Raw genomic sequence first — 24,540 nt, 5'->3', positions numbered from 1 at the left:
CCCTTCCACGGATAGAGCGAGGATTGTGTGCTACCCCCCATTCTTCCAAAGAATACCTTTTTTCCCCTTTCAAGCAGCTGCTATATGAAGGGTTGCAAATGTCACTTCAACTAATGATGAATGATGCTTGACCCTTGGACCTGTTACTATGAATTTTATGCAATGCTAAATTAATATGAAAGATCTCTGCTAGAAGACTTCAGCTATTATGCATGCAGCATAAATGATATGTTAAACAATCCAAATTTTTTTCTCATAACCATGGTAAAATGCAGAGCTGCTTTAACGTTTTGATGTGTATTTCCACTTAAGATTAGTATCTTTTAGTTCTAAAAATATTTTTGGTAAGCAAATCAGTTTGCGAAAAACATTGTCAAAAGGGCAACTGGCCCACATGTCTTTGTTGTTCGCGTTTGAATATAATTAATTATGTAAAGCAATAGTTAGTGGGAGCTTAACAATTAGTAGAATCTGTCAAATAGTCACACGGAAATTACTAACTAATTGAACTACTGGTCTTTTATTGTTTCAGGAAGCAGTACAGAGTGTCATTCTTTTATCTCATGAGTTCGTTATTATCACACATCACATTTTTCGAGCAGTATATGCTTCCTCGTAGACTAATACATAAATAACCCTCCTGGTAATGTCACAGTGTGCAAGAGTGTTTGAAATAAAAACACCTGTTTTAATTAGTATTCAGATTTCTGCCGTTAAAAAATGATAATCCTCTTGCAGTTATATGACATTTTTAAAGCTTTGAATTTCCATCTGTATCTTATATTATGATGTTTCAGGATTGTCGTGAGTTAATTATGTTAACTTCGGAAACATTGCTTGCATTTAGAATGAAAAACTTCAGCTTGAATAGCCAGGAAAGCAGATGCTATCTTTCTTGTCAACTGCTTTGTTGTGTGTTGCCTTGAAACTTTTTATAAGATTCTGTATCCAAAAGAAAGTATAAATCTCCATTTATTTGAAACGTTACCCGAATCTAATCAATATTTTAATATATTTCTTGTGGGAGGGACCTGAATGTATCTCAAGGAACCAAAGACAGGAAAATCTCTTATTTTATGTTGAAATCCTCCTGTTATTGCAAGTCCATTCACAAGATTAATTTGAAGAACAGGAGAAATGCATGCATTATAAAGTTTAAAAATTGTTTCAAAGGATACCTTTTCTCTCCTGAAATATATGCCTGTGAGTTCAGGTGGAATAAGAGGAATTGGAAATATTATAAGTAGAACACGCATGGAGATAAACCCTGCAGAAGGGAAAGGTGGGCACAAATATACCATTGATGTGGCAAATCTGCATCACGTCCTGTCACAGAGCAAGTGAAAATGCAAAATGTTGGATGTGTGCGTGAGCTGGAGGAGAAGGTGAGGTGTTAGAAACAATTTGATGTCTCCTCCTTCCACGTGAGACTGTGAGGCGTGTGTGGGAAATGGGACAGCATCACGCCACTGAGTCACCTGTATTTCATTACACCCCTTCTCTGCCAAGGAGGAACCATAAATGTTGCCAAGGGTGTTTACACATACCCGGGGGGGAGGTGTATTTATGCATCTTCTGAGGCTTATTAAGAGAAGGTATAGTTGTGCTCATGGGATTGCAAGTGGCAGGGTGGGGAGAGTTATGTTTTCAAGCCCACAGTGGTCTTGAAATGTCAACCTTTTGGTTAAAAAGACCTAGGCAAGGTCTCAAATATTCCTGTGTACACAGAATTAATTCCACTGGTCATGCAAGTCCATGCATTTCATGAACACAGGTTGGATCACAAACTTCAGGCTTCCATATTTTTAAAAACATCATATTCCTGAAACAAAAGCTACTTTCATTGCCATAAAAATTTCGATGTTTGTAGGCAGGTACTGTACAAGAGAAGCTAAAATGCTCAGCATGACCTGTGCCTGGATCAGGACATACTTTAGTATCTGATTCTCAGCTGGCATGGCTTCAGAGCAGACGTAGCGATGAAGTTGAATTCGCGTGAAAAAAGTGCATTTACTGAGAATCTTCCCTATTCAGGTTAACATGCGATTCTCAAAATGCACAAAAATATTTGAAAAATCATGTTATTATTAGCGCTATTATTATCAAAGGACATTTCCTTAACATTTGAAAGTCCTTCAGTGCACTTGAAGATATATTTGTTTTAGCAACTTATATAATCCCCTCCTGTTTAAAGTTTTGTTTTAAATACATACAATTATCATCTCATATGCCCTGATTCAGTAAGCACTTAGAAGCATTCCTATCTTTAACAGCATAGCTAGTCCCACTAATATCCAGGGAACGGAATTAGAGCTTCAAATATTAGCAAAAAGTAATGCAAATGTGAATTAAGCAACATGGTTTTGAAGTAAGTTGACTGAAGACTTTTTATTTCTTAGACTGAATGTGAAAGTTTGACACAAAAAAAAATCAAAGCAAGCATTACTGATATTAATAATTATTTTAAAAGTATATAAAGTTGAGTATTTTCAGCTGGTAACTAGAAGGAATTAGGCACTGAAATAACCTTCCAGTAAGGATAGTGAAGAAAAATACTAAGAGCTTTTAGGCAGAGCCATCAGCAGAAATATAATATAGATAGATAGATATGTATGGACATCTAAAATAGGAATAATATTGTTGTTGTTAAACATCTAAGTCACATTAACTAAAACACATGAATTTACGTGCAGTGTAGAATATAACCATTTCCAAGCTGAGTCATTTGCATGCATCAAATTTATATAGTAAACTTTTCCATAACAGTTAGCCCTACATCTAACGTGGGACTTTGCTACTGAAAGCTCTTACTGCCTGTGGGGGAACCTACATGACACGAAGTGATAGTCTCTGTCCTATACAGTGTTGATAACAATACTGTATATAGAGTTATATATGCAACACTGAGATAGAGTTGATAACAAATCGGCACAGTAGGTACCAATTTCAGCCAAAATTTCATGAACTGAACTAGGAGATATGAAGCATGAATTATTCTTACCACCCAAACGCAGAGTTGGGTTCTCTGTCTTGCATTTTTTGACATAACTCACTTTATTGCTAATAGAGAAAATAAGTAATGCCTAAAGGCAAGGTGCAAGTATTAAAGTGCTAGTTTGAAAGTATTTAACAAAATTGTCCTTTCGTTTTGAATAACTTGAATAAAGTGTTTAAATGACCTCTTCCTAACCAGAAGAGAATATAGAGAAGAATTTAAGCTTTATTGGTAAATTAAAGCCCAAATCCCATGGTTGATGAGAGATATGGTCCGTTTGAAATAGTTACACTTTCAGACTTTCTCTTCTACAATCAGCGGGTGGAGACCAACATAATCCAATTAATTGTAATTCCCTTTTGTGGCACTGGTACAGTGGTGAATGATATAGTAAGTCCATTGAAGTCTTATCTTTGGTCAGATAATCCAAATGGATTCATATTATGAAACAGTCCTTTATAAAAGTTCTGATGAACAGAAGTGTTTTGACTTTAGTGAACCAAAAGATAAATTCTGTACAAAATAAAATGTTTTGTCCTTGACATTTATAGAGCTTGTATATACCTGATTTCATGTAAAAGTACTTCTTTCAGCTGGCTTATATTCAAAGAGGCCTTTCATTAAAAAAAAAAAAAAAAATCCAGAATTTGTTCTCTGGACATCCTACAAACTGGTGTGTGAGAACAGAGATTTACATGTATGGGTAATCTTTATTCTCATAAATAGTCCCATTAAAATAAACGTGATGACAGATGTAAGGAATATAGGTATAACCTTTTGAGAATTGTTTTAAGTTTTATTTGTCTAATAAAACAAGAACGAGTATTTCAATAATATTCCCTACAACTGTAAACAAATCTTATATGTATGTTCCTTTTCAGTATTGCAAGTGGACTAGGGGAATTGCTTAATTTTAGCTCAAGCTTTGATCTATTTACATTTGGAAGTCATTTACATAAAGGAAGTCATAATGATCTTTATTGTTTTGTTAATTATTTTCTTTGATTATTGAAACACTCACTGAGGCACAAGCTTATTGATATTGGGGTCAGTCCCAATAATATATTTGGCTATGTGCAATAAGTAAGGATTGGGTGGTATTGTTGTTTTTTGAATTGTTTCGTACAGAACCTTTCAGTTTAACAATCACTGGAGATAGGACTGATTTAATGCATCAGTGGCCTGATCCAGTGCTACACATTTTGGATTTCTCCTTTCCTTTAAAGTTGTCCATAGCAAGCCCACGTTACGGCAGGAGTGTTTTCACTTGTAGCATGTTGAAATCTCATATTTACTAAAGGATACTGAAATGTCGTTTGTGGTAGACAACACACTAGACCATATATTGAGCTCAGATCTTTTCAGAGAGTCTCAAAAACACTTTTTTTTTTTACACACCACCACCCCCCCCCCTTAAACTGTCTGGTTGAAATGTAATACAAAGAATTTTTTACCCTTTGGGGTACATTACATATGAAATAATTTATGACCCATGCACAAGAAGGCAGTGAATTAGGTTTCAGATAAGTCTGCCAAATATTACAAAACATTGTGTACAGATTTTTGGACTATGAAAAGGCTTTTGACAAGAATGGAAATAGAAGCAGTGTTAGAAACAGCAAGAAGGGTAAGAACAGAAGAGCTATATGACAGAATCCTAAAGCACTCTGAGTTAGTAGTACAATTAAGAAGATAGGAATAAGAACATATTTTTGAAGTATGAAAATGGGACAGAGAGTCATTGTCCAATTCCTTTCTCTGTTAGATCTTGAGAGCCTTGAATTTATTTAAAATGTAGATTTGTAGACACTGATACACGCAATTCTGATAAAAAACCTGACTGTAAATGGGGAAAAAAAAGAAAGAAACCTCTAAAATTAGGTTGCAGAGAAGCTTACTGGAGAGCAATTACACAATAAAAAATGTTAATAACATATTTGCAGTCGGAAGGGAGATATTTACCTTGACTTAGTTGTATGTATAGACAACATATGACTAAGCGAGGAAGATCAAGCTGAAAGCAGAATTCAGAATGGGCTTTTGCCTTTGAATAGTAAAATGTATCATGAAAAGTAAGTTCCAGATCTAGGCCACTATTTGATATTTGTGTTCTGCAGTCTAGGCGATAAGAAAGAGAAATACTAGCATCCACCTAGAAAATGGAATAAAGTCCATTAGCTGGCATGGAGAAATGAGAAAGTTCAGGATAAAGAGGGAAGAATAAACAGAAAGAAAATCAACATAAAGTATGCTTTAACGATTAGGAAGAAGCTGAAGTTACACTCAACAACTAAGTAGAGAGAGTTAGATAGAGGACAGAATCTTACCACTGTAAGACAAAAGTAATTTTTTTCTTCAGCATAGCAATTTAATTACTATGAGTTGCAGAAAGTCTGCCAACATCCATCCTTGCACTTAGGCAACCCTGGTGCTCTGAAGCTGAGAAGCCTCCACACCGTGGGAGGGTATGAGCTGGGTGGGAATTCCTCTCTGCTCTTTCCTTGTCCCCTTCTTTAAACCCTTGGGGGTTTCTCAGTACTTCTTTGACTCCAAAGCAAGGAATAATTTGGCCCTGCAGGTTTCAGTTGCTCAGGCTGGGAATGCCTGCTCCTACTCGTTAACAAATCACCTCCGAGAGAGTCTCTCAGAAGAATGATGATCTCTAGGCCAGTGGACTATTTATTCTTAGGGAGCTTTCAGCTGCATTTTGAGGGGAAATATTCTATATTTAAAATCACTCTTTTTCCCACACGGAGTAGTTAATTCAGCTAAATTCAATCAATTTTAAAAGTACTTGTAATTATAATCCTATTACAGTAATTATTGCTTCAAATCACAATGATAGAACATGCTAAGTCAAAACTAATATCGTTGCCATCAAACCCTGTAGCAGGTATTGGCAGTGAATGATGTATGAGTGTCTTAGTGATGATACCTGTTTCTGTTCACCAAAAGGATTCTCCTTTCAGTCCTACTGTGTATTTTTTATGCTTCCAGTTTCAAACAGCAACTGATAGCCTAGAAGTTTCCCCGATGCTTTGGTGTCGCTAACTGACCACTTTTCTAAACCTTTGAACTACTCTGCCTGCTCTCGGGATGTGCCATTTCTGAACTTCTCGAATGTGCTGGATCTTTTCCGCAGAAACAATGAGATAGTTCATCCCCCTCTTACTCTGCGGACTTCTCTGGAATTATGCGAGGATGAATATGACCCAGTGTGCCCAAGTACAGAAATCTTTTCTTTTTCCTGGCGCAGATTGAGATTTAAGTTAGCAGTACTTGGTTGTTCCAGCATGCCCCCAGGTCAGAGAGCTGTCATTTCAGAGAACTGGCATAAACAGCACAGAGATGTTCTGCTTTTTAGCTTAAGTTGCTCAATAATTTTGTGCCTGGGCTCCATGGAAATGGGTACTCCAATAATAAACAAATTCAGAGGCGTTATAACATCGTGCCTTAAATTTTCTGTTAAAAGGTCATGCCACGTTCCAGGAGTAGCGCATGCAAGCTTTGTCTTGCTGACTATATCCTTGATAATTCATCAAAGGTAGCTTTGGATGGATTCAGGAGAAGCTGCTCAGAAATACACTGTATACAAAATTTAGTTATTTGCTTAGCTGACATTTTCTTTGATTTGTTTAAACACTCTTGGAAGTGAAAGATCGTACCCTGAGTGTAGGCAGGACAGTGGACCTCCCAAACCTAGCAAGAGAGAGAGGAAGAGGTATACTTTAACTGGGAGGAAACTCACAAAAATCTGGCTGACTGAGGAGAGCTTTGCATGAGTTGAGGCTTCTGCTGTAGTATTTCATCAAAGTTCAAGGGGCTGTATGCACTTTGGAACGTGTATATGGAATGCAATATCAGGACAGGATCGTCGGAGCGGGAGGAAGCGAAGCATCATGTGCCGCATCGCCAAGGGGTGACCTCCTTGTCATATGATGAGCAAGAGCCTTCACCACCCCACAGCATCCCATTGCTGTGTTGTCTCCAGCCTCTACTACTGCTCTAAATCCAGTGAAATCACTTCGAAAGAAGCTGTTTGTCCCGATATAGCACCACTTTGCAGTAATTTTTGAGCTCCTATTTTCCCTGGGTGGGTTAAGAAGGTTGCTGTGTCTCTGCACTAGTGATCAGAGAAGCTGTGGCTTGCAAAATGCAGGTACAGCTATGGAACACATCTTCAGTGTATAGAATCATAGAATCATAGAATTGTTGGGGTTAGAATGGATATAAATTAATATTTGTCCTGTCAGCCCTGAGAACAACTCTCACAAAGGGATTTAGCAATGGAGTGTGTTGATGCAAATGAAGAACTCCTGATTGAGTCTGTTCTTTCTTCTTTTTTCCTGTTGAAGACCTTAAATAACAAGCAAATTATTTTTGAAGAACATAATATTTTTTTTTAAAAAGGAGGAAAAAAAAAGGGGGGAAAAAAAAGAAATAAAAAAGAAAAAAGAGGTGTTTTCAAGTTTGAGAAAGAAAGAAGAGGGATGACGCTGGACAGTTTGTCTTTTCCTAGTATGTGCAAGAGGAATTTTCTTCTCCTCCTTCAGCCACATGACTCTGTTTTGGATCTCTCTCTAGTAAACTGTCCATTGGGATGAGTCAGTCCAGCAAGTTTCCCAAGTTTTCAGTCAACTGGGAATGCATTGTGCACAGCCAGCTCTTCTGCAAAGACTTCGATGTGAGGGAAATGGTATGCATTAACTAACAGTGCCGAGCGGGGCTTTCTCCAGGGGACATCTCCTTTGGCACATGCGCTGGCCTCTGGGATGGAGACTCCAGTGCTCTGTGATTTCTCACCCTGGAGCTGAAGGCTGATCAGTCCCCAAATGCCAAAGATTTGTAGGGGAGTACAGAGCTGTCATGTCCGAGTGTCTTCCGTGAGGCCAGCAGCAGGGAAACGATGAAAATGGCAGCGATGTGAGCAAACAGATTTCAGTCTGAGACTCAATCGATTAGACACATCTCACCAAAGGCTTCAGAAAGTTTTCGAGGCATAACCTCCATAGCAGACAAGGCACTGCTAGGTGTGTTTGCAGGAACTGCTTTCCACGTGATTTGGGGTCATCCATGGGACCACCTGGAGGAAGACATAATAACCTAAGTGACAGGTTGCCCAGAGAGGTGGGAGATGCCCCATCCCTGGAAACATTCAGGGTCAGGTTGGACGAGCCTCTGAGCAATCTGATCTGGTTGAAGAAGCCCCTGCCCATGGCAGGAGAGGTTGGACTAGGTGACCCTTAAAGGTCCCTTCCAACCCAAACTGATCTATGATTCTGTGATTCTAAGTAGATCTTCTGAACATAGTGCTCAGGATTTAATGGCAGCATGGGCAAAAAACGGTATATAGCTGGCAAAATACTTGTATAACTTATCTTAAAATTAAAATGGATGAGCAGTGCTCTCAGATGACTGTATTTCGCTCCCAGAGACTAGTCTAGATACCAGACAGGGCATGTGGTTAGAGGAACCACATCTATTTTCTTTCAAAACTAAGCTCTCTGTACCCCTTGGTCGATTTGCTGCTTTTTTTTTTTTTTTTTTTTTTCCCCCTCATCTTTAGCTGATCTTTCCATAGATCACTTTCTTCCTTTTTGGACAAGGATAACCTTATGAGGGTATGTTGGGTATGTTTAAACCAAAGCTGAACTCCTGTTTGCTTCTACCACAGACGTTGCTAGTGCCATTAAAAATGTGTATTGCTGAAAAGGCTGATTTACTAAGAATAATAACACAGTAAAACACACATTCCCTTCACAAATGTATTGTATATCGACTTTTTTTAACTAATAACCTTGACAGGTGCCTGCACTATTTTTTTTTTATACTTAATGTGGTCTTTATATTTTCAGCCTGAGTATTAGCATAAATTTTATGGGATTTTCTGGGCATATTTGTGTCTGTATCTAAGATATATGATATCAACTGGCAGTGATGGTTGAACTAATCAAATACTACTGACAAGTTAAAGCAAATTTTTAGGACTGTGAGATTTTGAGCATCTTCCCAGATACAGCATCTCCTGACTGAAAGCAGCCCTTGACTGTCAAGTTTAAATACCAGATTTGGGACTTAATCTTTATATAAGCAAAACACCCCAGTAAGAAATATGTCTGATTAAAGCCAAAAAGTCAGGTCCACCCCCTAAACCTAGCCTGAAATGCGTGTGTGTGTTTGTTTATGGCCCTATTGCCATGGTATGTGAGCAATTCCAACCAGTGGGAACCAAACGAGAGTCTTACACTGAATGGACTTCTATTTTCTTTCTAATTTTTTTTTTCTTGACTTGGCATTTGTTCCTTCTAGCAAACATTTTTAAAAACTCTCTTATTGCTAGAGGGAAAATTGACACCCTTTGCTTTCACGATGATACATTCTTAACACGTTTCCTTGAAGAGCTGGAAATGGTGCAAAAATCTGGTAAGATAAGTCTCTATAAAGCCTTAGAAGTCAAGCATTCCACTTTAGACATTTAAGACAAATGCATGGCAAAAACAAGTTGTTTTTTTTTAAGGTTTCTACTTAAAGTTCTGTGCCAAAGCTACAGTACTTATACATTTTCTAAATGTGTTTTAAGCAATAAGTTGTACAACATTTTTAGAACATGTGTTAAGCTATTTCTCTAAGAATGAAGCTCTTAACAAAACATAAGCACTCTGCATGAGATCTTAGCAGCAAAGTGCTTAAAAGATAAAGTAAGAATTGGTACCATGGGAAGAACACCAGCTGTAGAGCACACAGGTCCATTATGAGAAGTATGGTAGTGGGTAGGGAGAAAATGATTTAATCAGGAGTAAAACCAATTTTATTATAAGGGCACGCAGGGGGTGTGGCACCATAGTGAGAGGGACATTTCAAAATATCTGACAGATTTCAACAATGTGAAAACCCACCCTGTTCTTTAAAGTGACAGTAAACCCCATCAGGTCTCTCTTTTTGATGCTATTGTTAACAGTTGACTGTTTAAAGCTGGCCTGCTAAGATGCTGTCGATCTAGTTCAATAGTGTGTGGCAAAATAAAAGGCTAATTGTTGAAATACGATCAATCAAATATGATCTCAGAGTCTAAAGAAGATCCCCTCTGGTAACTCATTTGAGATCAAATCATTACTTTTATGATTGAGGTAATTCAATGGGAAGAAAGGAAAAAAAAAAAGAGGAAAAAAAAAGAGGCTTGAAACCAAAGAAACAAGGAAGACAACTGAATGAAATGCACAAGTCTGCCTTTGTTCCAGCTTTGTCTCACATTACTCCAAGTCAAGGAATTTGGTCCAGTCCTTTATTTGTACACATTTCCTGAATCCAGAAATTTAAAAGGCATTTAATAACATTTATTAAATAAAAGTTGAAAGACAACTCCATTTCGAATAAGATTTTCTGTCCAAAAGTACTCTATAGTGAGAAAACTATTACGTTAAAGCACCAGGGATCTGGAGTTGTGGGTGTCCATGTGTCTCCAATAATTTTACCAATTTGTTTAACAACAGTTCAATGAAGAGGCTGCTCTTGAAGCCAGCTGAATTGCTAAACATGAAATTTCAGTGACATTTAGTAAAACATTTCAGGATTATGTTGCTTCAAATTAAATTTGTTCAGTAGTTTTCATGGTTGGCCCCCGATTTGCATTCAGACTGAAATTTTCTAAAAAAGAGAATCATAGCACATGTGAAAAAAAGCAAACTCCATTTTTGGAGTAACAGAACTTGGAGAAAGTGTGTGTCATTTTAATTTGGACTAATAAGGATTTGCACTTTCCCAGAGTTTTATATGGATTATGATCTCACTGTTTAATATGTTCTAACAGTATCACACTACTAGAATTAAAAAGAAAAAACAAAACCAAAGAAAAACAGCATAATCGTCCAATCTTGTTTTATTTTTATTAGAAACTCTATTTTAGCATTTAGTTTCTTTTATATTTAAATTCCTTAGCTCAGTCAAGCTTCAAAAGAGAACATTTTTTTTGTTTGCAAAACAGTTTTGTAAGCACTTGTGGTTTGTCTTTAGCGTGTTATCATTTTTGACAGCTTTGCATAGCCTAGGTAGGCCAACAGGGGTCTGTCTAATATTGTTGCTGGGCAAATCTTCCTCCCAGAGATGAAAACCAAACAAAATATTTTTGAAGCAGTAAGAAGGAATTAATATCCTTTCTCTCACAGTACTCTATTCCTTGCTGACATTACATTCAGGCAAAAAAAGGAGAAAAGCGTTACCCATTATTCCCTTGTACATAGCAAGGCTAACACATGTAAAGCAATAACTCATTTTCTATTGCCATGTTTAGCATATGTCTCCTGTTGGCTCAGCAAGGCCTTTAGGCCGGTCCCTTGAGCCGGCCATCGTTGGCAACTCTTAGCCCCTCGGCCTCAAAACCAAATAGCTTTGAATCATGTTGAGCTGTGATGCTAATTTTCATACTGATGCATTATGGGAATAAATGTATCTGACATACTGTGTCAATGGTACTGTCTCTTTGTGTCTCTTGTTTTTTGTTAGCTGCATTCCTACAGATGGTATTCCATTGAAAATGTTCTCTTCCTACAAAAAAAAAAAAAAAAAAAAAGAAAAAAAAAACATGCACAGCACCAAACCTCTAGGTGCAGAAGGCTGTTAACGGTTGCTGATGATAGTAGGCAAACATTAACATAATAATTAGTGTCTTGTAATTGTTTCATTAAAACCAGTTGTTCCATTTCTCCTCGTGTTTTCCCAGAAGAGAAGCTGAATTTGGACGACAGCCAGTGGGAGGACATCCACGTTGTCACCGGAGCACTCAAGATGTTTTTCAGAGAGCTGCCTGAGCCGCTGTTCCCATACTGCTTCTTTGAACAGTTTGTGGAGGCGATAAGTAAGTACATCAGATACAGTAGAAGCTACTGAAATAGCCTGTTATATAAAAATAATAATAAACTTAAAAATAGAAGAACAGAGGCATCTCAAATCTGACTTACCTTCCGTTATCCGTGATCCTGCCTTTTTATTGTTTTTGACTGCCTTTTACCTCCTACAGCATTTAGTTATTTAACTGGAGAAAAAATACTGAATTATTGATCTATAAATTTTGTATATGCGATTTAACTGTAGTGCCGAAAATGGTTTAGGAAAGGAATTAAAATGTGTATGTATTCAAAATATGCTAGGCTGATAATCCATATATCCCCAAACACAAGAGAGAGACTAATAATTGTGAATCATGTTAGAAGGGGCTGTCTTTATGTTAATCAGAATGAAATGCGTGTGTTTTGTTCCACAAGGTTGCAGACTCTTGCCTTGCAGGGATCACAAAAAAGAATGCAAAAACATTCATGTTCTCGTTTTCATATCTACCTTTGTTTTATTTTTATTTTGTTTAAAGTTGGCAGGCGACAAAAGTGTTTTCAAAGTCCAAGGCATTTATTCTGTGACACGTCTCTGTGGTTTGGGTGCTGCAAACCCTCTCTGTATTTAATATATGCAGGTGCATTTTGTAAAACTGGCTTGGAAAAACTTGACTTTAAAAACAGTGATTTGGGGGTTTACTCCCATTGGAAAGTGAGGGGGGGGAGAGGGATAGCTTAAAGGGGAAAAGCCTAGTAGGAGATTAATTAAAGGTCCAATAGAGAAAAATCTCTAGGAAAAAAACAAACCCTGTAAAGTACTTAGAGATCTGTTTTCTGAATGATGGGCATGCAGATTTGCCATTACTGGTAATGAGAGCTCTGTGTGCACATGCGCAGCTGCCAGAGAATATGAAACCCTTAATGTACGGCTCACTTTGATTTTATATTCATAAGAGTCTTTAGTTCAGCTAAAGCTTTTCAAGACCCAGCATCAGATATAATGAGGTTAAATACATCTCACAAGATCCTTCCCTTCCCGGTTATTTAGAGATGCAGTGCAGTTAAATACACAACGTAAAGAAATGCGGTACCTGAGTTTCCTCTTGCCAGTTCACTTTCTTCTCCTTTCAAAGCACATGGAAACTAGGTGGAGAACATCATCTCTCCAGTTTAAGCTCCTGTTGCACAGTCTCTGCAGTGCTAAGAAGGGAAAAACAATAGAGAATTTCTTACTGTTCAGCTTCAGTTTCTGCGATGCACTGGGACAAGATGTTCATTGAAGCACCGGTGTTTGGCTGTGCCCTTCAGGTGGTTCTCCATCCACCTGCTATGTCCTCTTGGAAAGGAGGAGATGCGGTGACTCGTGATGAATTCAGTTCACAGGGTGCAGCCTGGCATGCTATTCGCATCTCTTCTTATACACCTTATTCTGCAGTTGAGTGTTTAACACCTATCCTCTCCCATTACCACTTTCTCTTCCTGATAATCCACCATCATAGTGGTCTTCTGGGGCTATATAGAGTCTTCCTTCCCTTTATCGCTACTTTTCATTGCCCTTTGGTGTAGCTTTGGCTAAGCAAAGGTTATTGTATTCTGAAGAACATTATCAGGACACTATGATCTCATCCTTCATGCAATCTTCTTCTCACATCCTCTCTGCTAGTGCCCAAATCAGGGTGATCTGAAATCTTTTGGTGGCTGGGTGGGGAGGGTTTTGATAGCAAAAATAACAGGTAACTGGTAATAGACTTGAGAATTAAGAGTTTGAAAGCATGTCGGGAAGAGACTGTCTACTAAAGCATTAATATTCATGAGTGAGAAATTAATGTCCCTTTCTGCTATTTGAACTATTATTAATTCTTATTATGATTTTGAGAGCCATTATACACATTGATAGGCTAATGAACAGTCATTTATAGGGGGATTTTAAGACAGTTTATTCCTAGGAAGAAAATGCTAGCACTCTACGACATGCTTTACACTATTTCAAACCCCTAATTCTTGTTGCTTGCTTTACTGCACATCAGGGTGATTTCTACCTAATCCAACTGTCTAAAGTAATCTACGATTTCCAATCAGTCTTCTCTTTATTTGGCCTTTACTGCCATAGTATCTACAAATCCGTATTCTTACCAACTCTACTTAAAAAACGTCTATAAACAACAATTAAGTGGTTTCCATGTTTTTGGAGCTCTTCTGTATGCTAATAGTCCTGAGGCAAAGTAAAAAAAATCTCTTTTCACTGATTTCTCAGCTACTTTGTGCTAATCACTCTGCCTGGTCAGTACTGAGCTGCTAGAAAATTTCCTTTCTTCTTCATATTATTGTGAAAAAGAGGCTCTTGTATCTCTGTCTTCTCTGTTAGTTCTTCAAAAATGGGAATTATTAGCTTGCAGGACATGGGTGTGCAGTACAGTTAGAAGGAGCATTTAATAAGGCCAGAAATAAACCAATCTGATGATGGCTAGGAAAGAGGTAATTAGGACACATTCCCATGCTGCCATGATGATTATATCCTTGGTTCGGCACTGAGCACCTCTTAGTCAGAGCCATACATTTGGTAAGTAAAATGAAGTTGGTCTAAAAACCTACCTGTAGTAGGTAGTAACAAGTTACCAATAATATTGCTTGGGGATTTAGTCATTTAACTAGAAGTTTCAGGAGAAATGAGTACCCAAGAGGTGCTATGGACTCCTTATGCTGATGCTATTTTAAAGATTATGTGAAAAAAAGTCCATAGCAAGCTTAGCATTACTTTTCCTGGGTGCTGCTATTTTAATTAACATCTCTATTATGTGGACGGGAACGAAATTTTACAGTACTGTGTATTAGGGAAAGTGCTTGCTCTCCACCTTCAATTTCCCCTATAAATAACTTTAGATATTAGAACAATTTAGATACGACCAGAATATTAGAAGATAATTCAGGGCATTATAGAATCTCAGAATTCTGCTTGCCAGGCTGAAGCTGGATAATTACTGTCCATATAGCTTATATCGGAGAATTTATAAAAGATAAATGAAAGGCCACAAGACCTCTGACCTGATACTAATTTTGCTTCTTAGGATTTGGAAAGAAGTTTTTTTTCAAGGACTTTGTCTAGCATATTGCTGGCAAGTCACTTTGTGGTATTTTTGGATGAAATATGTACTTCTAAGGTGTGCCCAAATGCTGCTATGAAGTCAGGTTCAGCTACACTTAAATTACTTAGCACCGCAAATAGTTCTATTGATTTTCTGGAAGATCAACAGACATGGTTCAACAGATTGTCTGCAAGTAAAACTGTGCTTCATGTGAGTAAGGTGGTAGAAGTGCCAATAACTGAAACACTTAGTCACCTTTTTTACAGAATCCAACCTGCATGGCCATACAGACTTACGCCAGGACTTCAAGTCATTGAAAAAAAAAAAAATCTACCCCCAAAATCTGTTTAGAAATATTAGCAAATAAATGTGTTAGTTGATTATAAATCTTAATTTTAATTATACTAGTTTTCTTGAAAGGTCTGAGGCAGAAGGTATGGAAAAAAAAAAAAAATTGTGTACTACAGTCTTCTGTGCAATGATGATTGATATGCACAGCGTAGGAAAGATTCAAATACCGACTAGTCCTTCCAGATCTTTTCCGCTGGAGAAAGCTGTACAGACTGTGCATCTGTATAGACAGTGCATCTGTCCAACCACAGTTACAAAAAAACCCAACTGATATTCCACAAAGGAAAATTCCACCCAGTTCCCAAAGCTGCAACATCTGTCTCTGGTTTGGAAGGCTTGAGTTCAGGTCTTTGATTTTCTCTGCAACAGGTTGGAAAGATTACTACATTGGAAAGATTTTTTTCAATGAGGTCTAGTGATTATGCCTTCATTTCAGTTCCTTATCTCTAATATGAATTTAATAGGTGTCACATAAGTGCTGTAGATAAATAGGTGATTTATTTTTTATAATGCACACACAGAGACAGATGTGTATATTTATGTATGTATTCTAAATAGAAATCCTTTTGCCAGAATTATGATTCTTCCACAGACAGTTTTCTGAATGAAGGTATCTGTTACTGCTGTGGGTTTCCCACTTCAGGCAGATGAACACGGGAATGAGATTAATAAAAATGTAGAGTTGCAAAATCTGACTTGCAGGTTTTCAGGTGGAAACCACAGCCGAATGTGAGATATCTCAGGCCTCAATATGAGGAAGAGAAAACACGGGATCCACATCAGCCACCAAGTCCCTGGAGAAGGGACAGCATTTGTAGGGCACCAGATCTAGTTAGTGGCTTAGGTCCTGGCAATCCCCCCAAGGAAGAAGCCTCCCCAGACACTTAGGCAAAGTAATCCCCCATCTCTGGACTTTTCAGCCCTGGCAGAAAAGGAAGCCTTTCTCTGCACAGGGAGAAGTAGAGCCATAGGCACCTAAAGGACTTTGAAGGTCACAATTGCAGCATCTAATTAGCTCATGCACGTTCAGGGATAGACGGCAGTTGAATAAGGTTTTTCAGAATTATAAAGGTGAATTTAAGTGCCTAGACACTACCTAAGGCCCACATTAGATATTCGTATCATTTTTGGTTTTTCAAGATCTGGATTTCTTTTTTTCTTCTTCTTTTTTTTTTTTTTTTTTTGATTGCTCTGATAGACCATTAACACTTTTTTCAACTGATTTCACACATATCCTTTCGATATATCAATTAGGGTCTCCTGGTGCATGCTAAGCAGAATTCACAATGTCATTCCTATCAATCCTCTATCTTATGTGTTACCCTACTATACGGAAACTGAAGATGGTTATTTAGCATCTTACACATGTTAGAGTTTTATAACTTTTTTGGTCATTGAAAGACTTTAGATAAAAAATTTATTGCAATTTTTGCATTGTGAGGTACTGATCTTGACTGGTCTTGTCTGACAAGATCTACAATGATAACTCAGCAAGGCAATAAACTCTTTTTTCATGAGAATGGAAGATTGTTTTTAAACCCACAAAAGGTAGCAGTGCTATCAGTAGTTGTCAGTCTTCCCCATGTTGGTCAGTTGTCTTCATCTCCAGGATGAAGCTGGCATCAGTAAAAAGGTTTTCTCTGACCTCGGGCTCTAGTCCTGCTTCAGAAAGATCCCCCAAGAGCCTTCTGCCCACGTGGCTCGAGACAACATGTTGCAGCAACTCACATCTATCTGGGCAATGATCATGCTTCGGTCTTCAGCAGGCCATAGCAAATTTTGCACTGAATAATGTAACTTTTGAAAGGTTTGCAGGAAAGCTGTCTGCACCAAAATCAGGCAAAAAACTGTGTCAGGAGGCAATAAGCAAATCTAGTCATCAATACATAATCATGATCGAAGAACAGAGTTACACTGGTTGAAAACATCGTGTAGCAAGGACCTGCTCTGAACTACTATGCAGTGTTATGAAAATAGTAGCTGGGAAACAGAAAGGAAGTAAATACATTCATTTATTCTGACAGTCATAACATCCTTGTATCATCTTGGTGGAAAGTTATAAAAGATGTCTAAAGAGATTTTCAAAAGACATCTAAAGAAACCTCACTCGAGGCTTACAAAGAACAAGGCTCAAGGCCAACTCGTCTTGGAAAGACAAGTCAGCATATTGCACTGTAAGAAATCCATGACAGTCTCTTAACATCATCACGTAATAGGTTCCTGAGAAACCAAATCTTATCAGTCTCTGGCATTATGCAAATTTCTGTCATAATCTCAATCTGTGGGCTTCGAGTCCTAATCAAACTGCCTTCAGATTCACAGTTGGCGAGCCTCCTATTGAAATCGTTTTCCTATCCTCCATTTACTCGTCCAAGGAAGTTTTGGGGTTTGGCATGGCATCAGAAAGGCTCAATTTCATGTGAACATGGTGATTTATAAACAAATCCAAGGTCACCACAATGTATCTCACATAATGAATCATAATTAAAACCTTTTTGGCCAAACTTAATATCAGAAAGCAGTAGAAACCCATAAACTAAACATGAACAAAAAAAAAGATGTAGAAACAAGAAGAATTCAAAAGTTGAGGTGTAATTCTTTAAGAGATTTCTTAACGAAATTAATTATTTTGTGAGTAGTGTAATCTTAGGGAAATCCATCCATGAAAATATGGTGAATATGTGTATGGTATATCTGTAGACGTATATATTCCCCCAAGCACAACACTAATAGTAACAGCTCATTCAGAAAGTGGTACCGGGTATTTTCAGTGGAGATTGAGAATGATTAAATCCATTTTGGAAAGCTTTTTGACACCTTATCTGGAAAGTTGTGTGAAATTCTGATTCAAAAATGATTAATTGATATTGGAATAGAAAGAAAACCTCCTCACATTTTAGAAGATATGCTAATATGATATAGGACACAGAGACACAGACTGGAAGGGAAGGCTTCTAATTGACAGGTGTTAACAAAATACAGACAAAAAGTGTATATTATCATCCTGAGTGAAACCAATAAGTAAAAAAAAAAAAAAAAAAAGATGATAAAGTGCAGTTTAAACTAAAGAACTATATTCCACAAGAGAGGTGTATAAACTGGCTACAAAATTATTCAAGATGTAACATTCTCAACCACTAAAGTGACCATATTCTAGTGCAGTGTCCACTCAAATTCAAGGCAGTAAGGAAGAATACCTTCACCGAAACTGTAAATGGAGGCTGTCATATTTGTAATAGCAGCAAACTGGTAACTAAAGAGGTTCTTTCCAGGCTTTTTTTTTTCCCAGGAGGTGTCAAGGAACAATATGCCCCAGTAACCTCCTTGTTCTCTTTCAATGACCTTCCCTTCACAGTTGCGAAGAGCTTCTCTTCATCAGCATTTTTAAATAGATCTTTCCAGGTCTGGAAGCAACTGTTTTAGGAAAAAAAAAAAAAATTAAATTGGAGGGCATGTATATGAATAGATTTTTTTCTTTTCAGGTGGAAAAGAGCCCAACATGTTCAGAAATAAAGGGCATTGAAAAGAAAATTTGTGGGTAAACCGTTTCCTCTTTTTTTTTCTTTTTTTTCTTTTTTTTTTTTTTTCTTAGAAAGTTTTAACTAAATTGTTGGAAGGGAAATTAAAAGAAAATCTACACATGAAGGTTTAGCTCTTCTTCAGGACTTTACTCTCTGAAGAAAGCCCAGGTAACACCTGTCCATAAGAAACCTGATTCTAGATTGACTTTGCTTTTTTTTTTTTTTTTTTTCTCCTAAAGATGAGCATCTGCCTTTAAAACAAGATATGTTGTGATATTTACTAATCCTTTTCTTCTGTTAGCACCCAATTGTGTTGGGCTACAAAGAGCTCTTCATAAAACTCCTACATGTGGACTGAAATAATATTTTAACTAGTTTTTTCCCCATATGAACTTTACCTTACACAGTGTTCCAGTGATACCATCAAATTAGTTAATTTACCTTTTGACAAAAAGAGGAGAATCTGATTAACCTCATTGATTCACTGTTGCACCAGTGATAAAAATGGTCTTAATATTAAAGGAACAGAAAAGGTGTATAATTTGGTCTTATAAATATGATGGAGGCTTTCCAATTATCATCAAAGGAAATGAAAAAGTTAAAAAAGAATTTGTACTTAATTTTGCCATCATGCAAAAGTTTGCACAGGAGGGATATATTCTCCTCCAGCTTAGTCTTATTTGTTATTATAGTTATAATTTTTTTAGCATAGTGGAAATTTTATTGCGGATGCCTGGCCTGTCTCTTAACTCATGCTAATTATATTCATAATTAAATGTTAAACAAGAATTGACTAGGCCAACTGGCTTGCACAGGTGTTTTGTGATATGAATGGTTTAATGCTTACACAATAAATTATTGGATACAAATCTGCAGTAATCTGCTCAGCGAGAACCTTTTTCAAGAACTTTGCTATACACGGTAGGTCCGGCACTTTGAAACCAGGACTTGCAAATACCACTTACTAGGCAAGATTGTGGGAAAACTGGGGGTTGTCCTCAATGACATAAGCACTAGCAAGGCTAAAAGGTTGGGGTTTTTTCTGGACTCTTACCTGCCATGGGACACAGGTGCTCAGAGCATTGTTTATGAGGAGCTGGAGGAGTCATTGGATGCTTGGTGGAAATGCCTTCTGGGAAGAAGTGTACCTCACTTCAGCTTACAAAAAAAGTTGTTTATATTTTTAACTGTTAGCCATATTAATCACTGAGGTTCCGGTATCTCTCTGTTAGCTTTACACCGACTGCTGGCTGACAGAGTGTGGAACCAACAACTTGCAAATGGAACAAGACATGGCTTCAGTTTGCTCCTCTTCTACTTACTTTTTGGGGCACAGAAAATAATGTATTTGTGTAATTGAAATTTCATCTGTGGTTAAGGCATTCTTTTCGTAGGGGAAAGAAAGGGCAGAAGTAAGAAGCAAGCCAACTTGAGAGTTCATATGTGGATTAGCGCAAGAGAATGGTGAAAGAGAAGACAAAGAGAAAGTGAGAAATCCAAGCAACAACACTGGGCAAAAAAAAAAACAGGAGGAAAAAGAAGAGAGAGAAGGAGCTATTTAGTGACTGTGACAAGATCTCTGTAACCTGGAGTGTTTGCAGGAGGCAGGGGGAGAGGAACTTCTCATGAAGGTTATCTGGAGCTCTTGACAAAGTGAGAATTGGCACTCTGGGTTTGAGGGGAAAAATGTTTCATCAGGCTCGTGAGTGAGGCTTCCACTCAGGGAAAGTAATAACAGGAGGAGAAGCAGCTTATAATGCCCCAGTTACACAATTTCAGAGGTGCAAAAATGGAAGAAATGAGGGGAGGGGGAAAGTGGGAAGAGAAAACCAGGAAAAGGGAAAAGGAGAACCTCCAAGAACAAGAGAAGGGGATGCTGAAAGTCACCACCTCCAGCTCTGTGCTTTCTTCCTCTCTCCATACACCTTTTTACTATCTAAAAGTTGCTACCTTCCCCAAAATAAGAGGTAATACCACACATCTCTCTGTGGTGGCATGTTGGACCTGAACCAAGAAACAGTAGACATGATAATGTCTTGGTGGTAAAAGATGACAACTGAGTTTTTCTCTGTTCCTCGTCATGTAGATATTTGAAGACCTGGACTACTACTTAATTTTATAGGGTACTTTTATGCATCCTAAATACTTCACATAGCTTTGGCCCCTGATAAATTTAATCTGTGTTCACTTATACCAGTCCTTCGAGGGACTATTTCCTCCTCCTAGGGCTCTCCAGCACCAGCGTGCTCCGACCATGCTGCCTGAGCCCTCCTAACATCAGACTCTTCTTTTGGAAATTTCTCCACCAGACTGTGCAACTTTTTGAGTCCTCAAGTTCTGGCAAGAAAAGCCAGCCATAAAATGTGCCTTACTGTGAACCATTATCTTGCAATTTTATAAAATATTCTTTTATAATGACAAAAAGTGTACATAGCACCATGGCATCAGGGAATAATAATGCATTAAATGAGCAGAAAAAAAATGCATAACTTTTGCCTTTACAAGTAGGACCATGAAAAACCTTTGGGTGAGAATCTGGTAGAACTAAAATTAAGTGATACAGACCCCACTTTATTTGTACCTTTAATACCTGAGAGCAGTAATCAGTCAGAAAAGAGTTACAACAGGTCTTTTTTTTCTGGTAATGTTCTAGAAATGATCTGAAAATGGCATGGGGGAGGGAACAAGAAATTAAATGTTCTAAAAATTCCACAAAGTAGGCAGGCACAAAACCAAGTCATGAATGGTCAAAACAATATCCTCACAGTTTACCATAATAGCACACATAGGGGGTTGGAAAAGGAAAACGCCACGTTGCTAACGGGCATGACAAAAAATAATAGTATGACTGGAATAATAACAATAGCACTATCCACAGAATACTTATTGAATTTCACAGAATTTCAGGGAAAAGTTAAGTCAGGGGTTCAAATCAGGCATAGGTCTGCCAGGGTGGGAAGTCGAAGGTCTCCTTCCCTGAAGGCATTGCCTCGCGGCATCGCTTGACACGGGCCTGGCTTCCCGACATCGGCGTTTTGAGCGGATCTGGGTCTGCCACGGGAAGTGCGATTGCAAACTGAAATACTTTGGGAAAATAATGCTGTCTAAATGTGAGGGTAGGCTTGCGTTCTTACCAAGGCTGGGCCAGAGTTCAAAGTTAATAGGATTTATAATGTCTCTTGAGGGACACAAATTGTGAAAAAGTAGGGCTGGAAAACTGGGTAATGTGGCTGCGGAAAAGCGTCTTTAGCAGCTGTACTACACCAGCTGGACCAGATAACAGCTAAAAAGAAAAGTCAAGTAAAGTAAGAAATAGTGTGGGAATGGAAGCAAGGAACAGTGCTGCACATCCTCCTCCTGAAGGGGAGTCAGGGAGCACGCAGCCCCGAGGCAAGGGATTGCACAAGAAACTCAGTGAACAAAACTTTTACTTTTAAGGATGCTTCCTTGGATGCAGAAATATTTCTGCGATCCGCTGCCTTCAGCTTGTAGTACAGGTATTGAATTCGAAATGCCCACAGTTTTAAAATAAAGTGCGGTTTGTCTTGCTTCCCGGAGAGTCAAACTGTTCCCCTTGACTCCCTTCTATATAAAATTCATTAGCCTGTTAACCCGTTTGACTGTTGTTACATATTGGCCAAAGCACTAATGCTTTAATTGCCTGGGAAGGTAGTATATCACACGGATAATCTCGCTAAGATCAGGAGCACAATCTAATTCACCGGCAGCTCATGGTCTGACTCATTCACTGTTAAACACTTTTGAGTGATAGCGTTGCACTGGGGAAAAAAAAAATAAAATTGCAAACCAGGCACAAAATGCTCTTCACCTAGGTTTGCTTACATGCTAAGAAAATCAAACTGTGTATTAATTACTCATACAAAAAGTAAGCTCTAAAGCAACAAGGAAAGTGAGACTCTCAAAGGTTATAGAAACCTAAAATGTATCTGGGAACTGGAGATCTGCTTTAGCTGGTATGAAATAACTGGTTATCAGGAGAGATCCAGTGAACAAGGAAAATATTTTCCAAGCTGGCACTCCCACAGTGTCACACAAAGGGCAATAGCTGCACAGATAGAGAAAGCGTGAGGTGAGCAGGGGACCGGGACAAAAACCCAACCTAAATTACACTGTACATCTTCTCTCCACACTCCTACAGGTGACATGGGAAGTAAAAAGGGACAGGGAGGAAATTTCCCTGGTACCTACACAGGGTGCCTACCCATAAGGAGGGAAATAAAATAAGTGTGCAAGCTGCATCAACTTTTTTCTTTTTCTTTTTTTTCTTTTTTTTTTCTTCTTTTTTCTCTTTTTCTTTTTATTTTTATTTTTGTTTATTTTTATTTTTTCTTCTTTCTTATTTTCTTTTCTTTTTCTTCTTTTTCTTTTTCCCTTTCCTTTTCCCTTTCTTTTTCTTTTCCTTCTTCTTTTTTCTTATTTTTCCTTTTTTCCCTTTCTTTTCCTTTTCCTTTTCCTTTTCCTTTTCCTTTTCCTTTTCCTTTTCTTTTTCCTTTTCCTCCTTTCCCTTTTCTTCTTTTTCTTTTCTTTTTCTTTTCAAGCCAAAAACAAGCTGGAAGAAGCAGTCAGGGTTGCCTGGCAGGCAGGTTTATATACGCTTCTGCAGCTCCAGCCTTGGGCTATCAAGTGCCACTTCCAGAATAGCCTTTTCCTTGGCTCGTGTTTGATTTGCATCTGTATGTTCACATGCAGCCATAACCAACCTACGCCGTCTGCAGCTGAGGTCCTCTCTTGTTTTTCTTTACACCACAGATCAGGGCACCTAATAAGGCTACAGTTCTGCTTGCAAGCTTAAGTGTATTAACATTTTTTTTAAAAATTATCCTACTGTGGGGATATAAAGCCTTCACAGAGAAGTATCAAAAGTGTGATGAGAGTAACCACTTTGGGAGATGTTAGTCGAATTTGATCCAAGATATGTGTTTTTTTGCTTTGAAGCGGTAGCTGTCCTTTAGTTCAGATGGTATTTGTGAATCACTGCCTCAAAAAAGGGGTCTTTTGGCACATGCTTTAGGCTGATGACAGGCAAAATGAAGTAGATTCTGTCTCAGAAATCTCCAAAAATAATCTTAGGTTTGACATAACACACCATGTCATGAAGTGATATAAGCCATATAAGCACAAAGCAGGCTTTAAATTTAAAGAAGAATAATCCTATTTTCAGATAGGATACTTTCCATCAATTTGGATAACAAATATCTGATGCAGAATATAGGCAGTAGGCTGTAAATGCTAAGATCCCTTAAAACCTGCGATTCCTGGTAGTTAGCGACTGTGGCAGCCTGCTCAGACTATCCACACACAGAGACCAAGCGTGCACACATCCACTAAAGATTTCTATCTGGAAATAAAGATCTGGGTTGGTTTTTTTAGTGTCTTTAACCCCTCAGCACCAGTGATCTAGAGTTCCCGATGCTAAAGAATGATGCAAAATGCATTAATGCTTAGCACTGGGAAATCCCAACTCCTGGTGCCAAGAGGTTCATAAATATAGTAATGAAACCTCTTGACTCAAAGTGAGCGCTATTTAACAGAACAAGCATGAACAGCCTTTAGGAGATTTTGCAGCTGGATTTGTTCCACTGTGTCAGAGCTGAACCTCCATGATAGTAGTTTTAAAAACTGTGCATAGCTAAAAAAGAGAGTATAAGGAAACCAGGCAGCCAAAATTTTTTTTAAAAAATAATAATCTGTGGAAAGGAAAAGTAAATAAACCACTGTTTCACGTACCAGAAAAATAAGCACCAAGA

General features: G+C 37.9%; 1 protein-coding gene across 1 annotated transcript in view; it reads left to right on the top strand.

Moving 5' to 3' along the window:
- ARHGAP15 (Rho GTPase activating protein 15) overlaps positions 1 to 24,540 on the top strand; it is a 333,370-nt gene that overhangs the window by 257,105 nt on the left and 51,725 nt on the right. The window contains exon 12 of the mRNA XM_074145377.1: positions 11,712 to 11,846. Coding sequence (XP_074001478.1) covers positions 11,712 to 11,846 — 135 coding nt within the window. The remainder of the gene's footprint in view (positions 1 to 11,711; positions 11,847 to 24,540) is intronic.

This window comes from Numenius arquata, chromosome 3 (assembly GCF_964106895.1).
Source record: "Numenius arquata chromosome 3, bNumArq3.hap1.1, whole genome shotgun sequence".
In the NCBI taxonomy this organism is placed as follows: Eukaryota; Metazoa; Chordata; class Aves; order Charadriiformes; family Scolopacidae; genus Numenius; species Numenius arquata.
Note: the sequence above shows the minus strand (reverse complement) of the source record. Positions and strands in the feature narration are given on the sequence as shown.